Genomic DNA, 10,405 nt, shown 5'->3' with positions numbered 1-10,405 from the left:
CGAAGTAAAACAATCGAATTACAGATGCAAATAATTAGCCTAACGAAAGGTTCCATGATAAATTGTTTAATAAATAATCAATTTTAATCAATAAATTAAAATACTTTTATAACTCAATATTCCGCGTTAGTGTATATTTTATAATATATAAAATATTTCGGCAACGTATTATCGATAACATGGTGTTCGACTTTGGCAATATAAAATATAAACAGTAGCGCGCTATGTTATGACTTTGTCATCATTCGCACGGTGACTCTCGAGTAGTAAAGTAGTGGTGCGAAACGCTTCGTATATTGTAATTTTTTTATTAAACACGATTACGATTAGTATCGAAATATAATTTGCTGTAAATATTAACAATTAAAATTTAATTATCTTTTGATAAACGACATGAAACTATATCGCAAATATCGCAGTAATGAATGATTGCGATTCGATAAATCTTTAATAGCATCCTATTGTTTACGTCGCCAAAATGGAACATAATGTTATTGACAAGTCGTTGTCAAAATATTATATATATTATAAAATATACACTAACGCGGAATATTAAATTATAAAAGTGTTTTAATTTATTGATTAAATTGATTATTTGTTAAGTATTCATCGCGGAACCTTTATGCTAATTATTTACGTATATAATTCAATTGTTTTATCGCGCGTTCTTTCATAATCCAAATATATTTTGATTATCAAAGGAACACGCGTGAAATACGTTTTATTTTAAGTATCATTGAAAAAATAATTATTGTCCGTAAAGCTCGCAACGAAATGATTATTTATTATCTTAGATTTCTATCACTTTGATTTTCCTACTTGACAATCTAAATATAATTTGGATTGTGAGAGAACACGAAGTGAAACAATCGAATTACAGATGCAAATAATTAGCCTAACGAAAGGTTCCATGATAAATTGTTTAATAAATAATCATTTTTAATCAATAAATTAAAATACTTTTATAACTCAATATTCCGCGTTAGTGTATATTTTATAATATATAAAATATTTCGGCAACTTATTATCGATAACATGGTGTTCGACTTTGGCAATATAAAATATAAACAGTAGCGCGCTATGTTATGACTTTGTCATCATTCGCACGGTGACTCTCGAGTAGTAAAGTAGTGGTGCGAAACGCTTCGTATATTGTAATTTTTTTATTAAACACGATTACGATTAGTATCGAAATATAATTTGCTGTAAATATTAACAATTAAAATTTAATTATCTTTTGATAAACGACATGAAACTATATCGCAAATATCGCAGTAATGAATGATTGCGATTCGATAAATCTTTAATAGCATCCTATTGTTTACGTCGCCAAAATGGAACATAATGTTATTGTCAAGTCGTTGTCAAAATATTATATATATTATAAAATATGCACTAACGCGGAATATTAAATTATAAAAGTGTTTTAATTTATTGATTAAATTGATTATTTGTTAAGTATTCATCACGGAACCTTTATGCTAATTATTTATGTATATAATTCAATTGTTTTATCGCGCGTTCTTTCATAATCCAAATATATTTTGATTATCAAAGGAACACGCGTGAAGTACGTTTTATTTTAAGTATCATTGAAAAAATAATTATTGTCCGTAAAGCTCGCAACGAAATGATTATTTATTATCTTAGATTTCTATCACTTTGATTTTCCTACTTGACAATCTAAATATAATTTGGATTGTGAGAGAACACGAAGTAAAACAATCGAATTACAGATGCAAATAATTAGCCTAACGAAAGGTTCCATGATAAATTGTTTAATAAATAATCAATTTTAATCAATAAATTAAAATACTTTTATAACTCAATATTCCGCGTTAGTGTATATTTTATAATATATAAAATATTTCGGCAACGTATTATCGATAACATGGTGTTCGACTTTGGCAATATAAAATATAAACAGTAGCGCGCTATGTTATGACTTTGTCATCATTCGCACGGTGACTCTCGAGTAGTAAAGTAGTGGTGCGAAACGCTTCGTATATTGTCATTTTTTTATTAAACACGATTACGATTAGTATCGAAATATAATTTGCTGTAAATATTAACAATTAAAATTTAATTATCTTTTGATAAACGACATGAAACTATATCGCAAATATCGCAGTAATGAATGATTGCGATTCGATAAATCTTTATTAGCATCCTATTGTTTACGTCGCCAAAATGGAACATAATGTTATTGACAAGTCGTTGTCAAAATATTATATATATTATAAAATATGCACTAACGCGGAATATTAAATTATAAAAGTGTTTTAATTTATTGATTAAATTGATTATTTGTTAAGTATTCATCACGGAACCTTTATGCTAATTATTTACGTATATAATTCAATTGTTTTATCGCGCGTTCTTTCATAATCCAAATATATTTTGATTATCAAAGGAACACGCGTGAAGTACGTTTTATTTTAATTATCATTGAAAAAATAATTATTGTCCGTAAAGCTCGCAACGAAATGATTATTTATTATCTTAGATTTCTATCACTTTGATTTTCCTACTTGACAATCTAAATATAATTTGGATTGTGAGAGAACACGAAGTAAAACAATCGAATTGTAGATGCAAATAATTAGCATAACGAAAGACTTCATGAGTGATGAATAGTTTAATAAGTAATCAATTAATCTTAATCAGTAAATTAAAATACTTCTATAATTTAATATTCCTCGCGCAAATATTTTATATTACAGAAAATATTTCGGCAACGAGAGAATTATCAATAACACCGTGTTCGACCTTGATAAACAATATCGCGCTATTGTTAATACGTTACATGTCTTTATTATCATTCGCACAGTGACCTGAGTCACTACTACGTCACTACGTGAGAGACTCAAGTTTCACATATTATCAAATTCTTTCTTTACATAGTCAACCTTGGCGATATAAACAGTACCGCGTCATGTTTCTGACTTACGATCATTCGCTCAGTGGCTCTTGAGCAGTGAAGTAGTGATGTGAGACGTTTCATATATTATCAAATTCTTTCTCTGAACACAATTACAAGTGCAACGAGGAACTTTTCGTGAATGAGTGTAAGTGCAACGAGGAATTCAAATGAGTGCAAGGAAGATTGAAGTGCCACGAGGAAAAAGCGAAGAAAGCAAAAGAAAGAAGGAGGTTTTGGAAATGGATGGACCAATAAGATATGATGTAAGTCATTAATATAAATTATTTATCACATTTATTATTTATTATATTGTTGCGTCCCCGCGTCCCGTCCCGCTGAATGTATTCGTCACCCGTTGAATTCTTTCGAAGAAGATCGTTTCCGCGCGCGTTGTCAAGATGTTGTTATAAACAACGACCGTCAGAGAGTCTGAGCCAAGTTGTGTGGACGCGCGTCTATTTGTGATCCGTTTTACGATTATTCTAAATTCTTGTATGTTACTCGCGGTTTATTAAAATTCTTGTGCATCTTAAATCGCGTTATTAGTTACGAGTGCACGAGCGTCAGCGTATGCCGATTGTGTCGCGCGCGTTCGATATATATCGTTCCGCGGACGCAACAATATATAAATTATTTATCATTAGTATATATTCAAAATATACATATTTCACGTTTCGTTTTATTTCTTTGATAGTGATTTAATAGTGATTTTAAATTGTAACATATATAATACATATACTTATAAAAAATATTCCATTTTATTTTAAAATGATTAAAACATTTATAAAATTTTTTATTAATATTTTCAGATACTTCTTATGTTTTATAAAATATTTCATATTAATATATTTATTTAAATATTTCACATATAAAACAATAGAAATTTTTTTATTTATCGCATTACTAAAAGTTTATATTTAAAAAATATAAATTATTTTGTAATTACGCAGTTTATAATATTAAAATATATCTATTTGAAAGTAAAAATATAAAAATTAATTGCGCGCAATAATTAGTTTTAAAATCAATTATTTTGAACATTGCTTTATATAATATATTTTCTCTTATCCTTTATATTTTTATTTATCGTTTATATTTGCGAATTTAAATTTATATAGTATATTACAAAATAAATTCCACAAAATATATTATATATAAAATTATATATAATATAACCCTCCCATTGGGTACACCTTGTCGGGGTGGGAGGGCTTAGTACTTGGATGGTGCCTTGAGGTTTATCTTAAATTTTTCTATTTAGGATAAATCTTAAGGAGCCTGAAGGGGAAGCTAAGTACCCTTTCGCGTCGTCGGTGCCATCAACGTGTCGCGGACGGCGGCGTTTCGTTACCGCGTCGTCGCGTTTTCGCGTTTCCGCGTTAGACTTTTCGTATAAAAATCCCAATTTCATTATTGTCACGAGTCTCTACTTCCGATGCCAACTAACTAGGATTTCGAGTTTGCACACGTTGCTATGCAACGTACACTCGTGCTTCGTGCTTCGTCAAGTGATTCGGCCCGAATTAGTTAGAACTCGATCGATTGCTCGGAATGGTCGTTAATGGGTCCCTTCTCTTTGCTCGTCTACAGCCACACGCACTGCGTGTGTTAACCCTGTCGAGACTCCGTCGAGTGGATTCCCCTAGGCACGATTTTCGCTCGGTAAAAGGGGTTGCCTCCCCATTTTCTAAATTGCTAAATGTTAGCATTTAAAAAATGTGGGTATCCTCTTCTTTTGCCGTCTACCAGCCTAGTGTAGCATATAACAACCGCGGGAGGCATAATATGTCCGGGCGGAGCACCTGAAATCGTGCTTAGCGGGTCCAGGTTCGATACGAGATAGGATAATTATGCGCGAAAAAGAGTTGGTGAACTTCATTTTCTTCTATTTCCGTCAATCGTTTCGTCTTCTTTCCGGTTCGGGCCTAGTCTTTGCTCGTTGTATCGTTGCATTCCCGACCTGTTGGCTCGAAGTTGATTCTTGAAATGAAATGGGATTTTCGCTCGTACCAAAACCGGGAGTGTCGTACAAAGTATATATATATTAAATATATACATCGCGCGACTAAATTTTTAATCGTACCGAATTAGTGCGGGAGTGCCGTTTAGTATCGCGCGTAAAATAGCGGAAATAGCGATGTAAAAATATCGCTCGTGAGTGCGGGAGTGCCGTTAAAAATTAAATCGCGCGTCAACAACATGAGAGGAGGAGGAGGCCTGGGAGAGGCATCTTGCATCGGCGGAGCAACCTGATGGTGAATATTTATTATTTGTATATCAATTGGTATAAATTGTACGCATAATAATTCGGTCTAATTATTTAAATGAATTAAAGAGAAAATTAGAGAAAAAGATTTTTATAAAAGTCATATAAAACTATCTATTTAAAAAACAGTTTCAAAAATTTATAAAATTTTTCCACACGCGTTTATCTCTGCTTATTATTTTACACATCGGATATCAAATTCCGAACGATAAAAATTTTTTGAAATATTGATTGCATTTTGTGAGCATTAATATAAATGAATTTTATATTTGTATGTTACAGACAACATAGCTTCGAAAACAACAACTCCGCTGTTGCGCATCGGTGCCGGTGAGTGAGAAAAACTTTTATTTAATTTTAAGGTAACGGATTCGTAGAGTTTGTAGATGTAGATGTAGATGTAGATTGTAGATTGTAGATTGTAGTAAATCCGTTGCCTTAAAATGGATGAGCTAGGATAGATTAAATTAAATAACTTTTAATAAATTCTTTCGAAATGCTTTGCATCTATTGCGAAAATATATTGAAGTATTAATTAAAAAAAGAGAATCAAGAAAAGAAAATTTTTTTGTAAAGATTTTGTCTAATTTATTAAATAAAGAGCACGCATTAATAATTTTATCAATTTTATCAATTTTTGATGCTACTTTATTTTTATAACGCACACTTATTTTATTCTAATTTCTTATAGCTCATCCATCGTAGAATTTGTTTGTAGATATTGTTTTTAAACTTTACTTTAACTTAATATAAAGCCAAATGATTAATTAATTAAATAATTTGTAATATGATAAAAGTTATACACACACATGAATTTTATATTTTATTAGAAAATATAATATGCAGAAATTTGTAGTAATTTGGCTTTATTTGAGTTAAAATAAAATTATATTCAAATATTTAACGAACGATCGTAAAATCGAGCGATCGTTACGATGAGCGTGAAATATTTACGTTTATTTGCCGGTAATTAATCGGCAAAAGAAGAAGTGTTTATATCCTTTTTCGATCTCTGATTAGAGATCGAGCGAGAAAGTGGCCAGGATCAACGAAAAGTAAGTTCAACTGGCCTGAAGAAAAGCTTTACGTACAATAGCACGTAATGTCGGACATTTATTCACGCGGTTAGGGCACGCGGTTAGAGAATGTAATTAGGGCACGTAATTAAAATATACGTGATTAGAGATAGGCTTTCCTCGAATAATTTCACTTAATCGAGAAATAGGATTGTTAGCGCTATTTGATGATCATTAAGATTTTTTAATTTTTCTTTCAAGAAGTAGAGGATTGTTAAGGCTATTATGTGATTAATTTAGGTGATTAATATATTATGTATGTTTTAAAGAATCAGGAAATGTAGGTTTAAATAATTATTAGGGAAAACAGATTAATAAATATTTCAATAATTATATTATTAATATTAACAATTTTTAAGGGGTCAATATTTTTTGAGTGTTTTTTTTATAGGTATTTTATTTATATAAGGATGAAAATTAAATTGTGAACACTCAATAATTTTTATAGTAATACGAATTTTTTTGCGAAATTTTATGTACTTATGCCTATGTTCCAAAATTCACTGCCAGCGCTGAAAATATATAATGTACGTAACGTGAACTAGATTTTCAGCGCTGGCAGTGAATTTTGGAACACGCCCTATGTAATACGAAATTTTATGTATGTGAGAGTCCAACACTACCGCGGCGGGACCGTTAAATAGGTCCCGCCGGGATGTGCGTAAGGATGCGTTAATACTTCGATTACGTTTCGTTGTTTCAATTTACGCCTCCTAGAAGCTTCGTTTATACTTCTGTTACTTTTTCTTTACATTCGACTTACGCTCCGATATTTATTTTCGCCAGGGTATACAGCACTGGTGCTACCGGCATTTCGTGTACATAGCACAGAACAAAACCAGAAATTGTGCACATTATATATTACCCTTTGAGAACATTCATGGACTTTGGCTTTGTAGTTTATGTCCACGTTTTCAATGTCCATAGAGGGAGTATCGCTTTCATAGATCACCTAAAAGCAGGCCATGATATCTCTCAGTCTTCTCTCTGGCATTATTCACAGTTTGATGTGAAATCTCTCGTTTTCTCTCTCACACAGCACGTGTTGATGTCGTTGCATCCTTTAGCTAATACGATGAATGTATTATTGATTATATATCAAAAATGTACTTCATTATAAACATATACGTACACGTACATATAAATGTGTAATGTGATTGCGTTAATCAGATAATGCCATAAATAGCTTTCGAGGATTTTTCCATTAACCTCAAGTTACGTTATAGCAAATGTTAAGTGTTTATTGTTGATTTGTGCGTTATATTGTAATAGAAAAGTATTTATACATAATGTTGCACAGAAGTCGTTACATGCTGAAGAAATTTCAACCTTTCGTTAGGTTTTATCATGAAGAAGCGTCTGTTATTGGTAGTACGCCAAATTCTAGCTCGCCAATTTATCAGGTTAATAAATAATATTCGTGTATTTCATAATTTTTTTCTTATAATTCTTGTGTTTTTAATAATAATATATTTCTGATAAAGATATATCATTACTAAATAGTTTTTATTATTTAATAGTTTATAAAACTTAATATGTGAAACTGTTAACACCCAATAAATATATATTAGCACATATATTACAACAATACTAGTAATATTGCTATATAAATAAATTTAGTATTTATAAATATTTTAAATATTGCATTTTTTACATTTTATATATTGTGTACAGGAGAATTATGCACAAATGAAAATCCTTGTTGATCAATTGAAGAGCACTGTGGAGAAGATAGTTGAAGGTGGTGGACAAAAAGCAAGAGATAGACATGTAAGCAGAGGAAAGCTTTTACCTCGAGAACGAATAAATACCCTTTTAGATAAAAATTCTGCTTTCTTAGAGTTTTCACAACTGGCAGGTTATAAGCTGTATGATAAGGAGGAAGTTCCAGCAGGTGGGATTATCACTGGCATTGGAAGAGTAGAAGGGTAATCTCATGACAAAATCAATATTATAATCTTTTTTCTAATGTCATTTTTATATGATATTTTTCTTTTTAGTACTGAATGTATGATAATAACAAATGATGCTACTGTAAAGGGTGGCACTTATTATCCTATATCAGTTAAAAAGCATTTACGTGCTCAAGAAATTGCGGAAGAAAATGAATTACCTTGTATATATCTAGTTGACAGTGGAGGTGCAAATTTGCCTAGACAAGCTGATGTATTTCCTGATAAAATGCATTTTGGCAGATCTTTTTATAATCAAGCAAACATGAGTGCTAAAGGAATAGCTCAAATTGCAGTGGTTATGGGAAGTTGCACAGCAGGTTTGTCATAAATATTGATATATTTTTATATATTTTTCTTATATTTTATGTACAAGTTTATCATATATAATCATGTTATAGGTGGTGCATATGTTCCTGCTATGGCAGATGAAAGTATTATTGTCAATAATCAAGGCACGGTATTTTTAGCTGGTCCACCTTTGGTAAAAGCTGCAACTGGTGAAGAAATTTCAGCGGAGGATTTAGGAGGAGCTGCTCTTCATTGTCGGTAATTATTTTAGATATTATATTGATCTCTTACAATATAGATATTGATTTATAATTCTTAAATTCCAGTCAATCTGGTGTCATTGATCATTGCGCGATAGACGACACTCATGCTTTGCATCTGGCACGTCAAATTGTGAAAAATTTAAATCGGCAACGACCTATGGATGTAATAATAAATAAAAACATTGAGTTGCCTGTACATGCCGTCGATGAAATCTATGGTATTGTTGGGACAAATATGAAACGCTTGTTTGATGTGAAAGAAGTTATTGCAAGAATTGTGGATGGATCAAAATTCCATGAATTTAAAGCACAATATGGTGAAACTTTAGTCACGGGATTTGCTAAAATTTATGGCTATCCTGTAGGCATTGTTGCGAACAATGGTGTATTATTTTCCGAAAGTGCCCTGAAAGGCGCCCATTTTGTGCAACTTTGTGCTAAAAGAAAAATTCCCCTCATTTTTTTACAAAATATTACTGGTATAGTTAAAAAGTTATGCATTATTTGTGCATTATTTTGCACTTTAATTTGTGTTATATGCAATTATACAAATTTATCAATATAGGATTCATGGTGGGTAGAGATGCAGAATTGGGAGGTATTGCTAAAAATGGTGCTAAACTGGTAACAGCAGTATCTTGTGCACAGGTTCCGAAAATTACAGTAATAATCGGGAATTCTTATGGAGCTGGAAATTTTGGTATTTTTTGTTACTGTAACTATTTTAATTATTTTTGGAAAAAAGAAATGTAATACGAATATATGATAGGAATGTGTGGCCGATCTTATTCTCCACGGTTCCTTTATTCTTGGCCAAATGCTAGAATCTCAGTAATGGGAGGAGAGCAAGCAGCTAACGTATTGGCTCAAGTTAAAAAAGACCAACGTGCAAAGGAAGGCAAACAAGTATGATTTAATTCTAATTTTTCTTTTTCTTTTTCATATGTCCAGACATATATATTCAAAAATTCATATTGTATCTTGATTGTATAGTGGACTCAAGAAGAAGAGGAGAATCTCAAGAATCCAATTATAAAACAATTTGAAGAGGAAAGCAATCCATATTACTGTAGTGCTAGGTAAGAAATAATCGCCATTGTATTAAAAAAATTAATGTTTTATCTTTATAAATATTATTCTGATATCTATTAGACTGTGGGATGATGGTGTGATCGATCCAGCCGACACGCGAATTGTGCTCGGTTTGAGCTTATCTGCGAGTCTTAATGCACCTATACATGACACCAAGTTCGGAATTTTCCGAATGTAAGATGCGTACAAAATCTTAATGAAAGTATACAAAAACACTATATTAATGTTAAATTTTATATGACTTTATATCTAACCAAAGATTTTATATTTTATAAAGAAAATATTTTTTTATTGTTATACTATACATTCCAAATATATGTTTTTGTTATATTTTGCATAAATAATTTTTTATTAACTATAATAATGCTTCCTCTTGATGCATCTCACTATCTAAGAAATCTATTTAGAAATATTATTCATTTAGAAATTTACTATATTTTCATCAATACATCAAAACAGTATAAATTTGAAATTAGTCTAAAAATCTTCCAATACAACTTAAATTTTTCATATATATCTCCATTATAATTAATATTTTAATT

At 30.8% G+C, this 10,405-nt stretch overlaps 1 protein-coding gene across 1 annotated transcript; it reads left to right on the top strand.

The window, feature by feature from the left end:
* Positions 1–7,229: 7,229 nt before the first annotated feature.
* Mccc2 (methylcrotonyl-CoA carboxylase subunit 2) lies at positions 7,230–10,193 on the top strand. Its single transcript, XM_083090835.1, has 9 exons — positions 7,230–7,668; positions 7,940–8,193; positions 8,266–8,537; positions 8,619–8,766; positions 8,835–9,250; positions 9,337–9,471; positions 9,541–9,677; positions 9,765–9,850; positions 9,924–10,193. Exons 1-9 carry the CDS (start codon positions 7,555–7,557, stop codon positions 10,039–10,041), a joined length of 1,680 nt encoding a protein of 559 aa, XP_082946961.1. The 5' UTR covers positions 7,230–7,554; the 3' UTR covers positions 10,042–10,193.
* Positions 10,194–10,405: the final 212 nt, after the last annotated feature.

Source organism: Camponotus vicinus, unplaced genomic scaffold (assembly GCF_025532165.1).
Source record: "Camponotus vicinus isolate PSW18456_S1 unplaced genomic scaffold, iyCamVici1.0 SCAF_2, whole genome shotgun sequence".
Classification (NCBI taxonomy): domain Eukaryota; kingdom Metazoa; phylum Arthropoda; class Insecta; order Hymenoptera; family Formicidae; genus Camponotus; species Camponotus vicinus.
The sequence above is the reverse complement of the archived record's forward strand: the minus strand, read 5'-3'. Positions and strand labels throughout refer to the sequence as shown.

Excerpts from the sequence above, each read along its gene's own strand:
- Mccc2 (XM_083090835.1), top strand. The coding sequence starts at position 7,555 with ATGTTGCACAGAAGTCGTTACATGCTGAAGAAATTTCAACCTTTCGTT. Across the intron at positions 8,767-8,834 it reads GGAGCTGCTCTTCATTGTCG|TCAATCTGGTGTCATTGATC; the intron begins GTAATTATTTTA and ends CTTAAATTCCAG. Across the intron at positions 9,851-9,923 it reads CCATATTACTGTAGTGCTAG|ACTGTGGGATGATGGTGTGA; the intron begins GTAAGAAATAAT and ends GATATCTATTAG.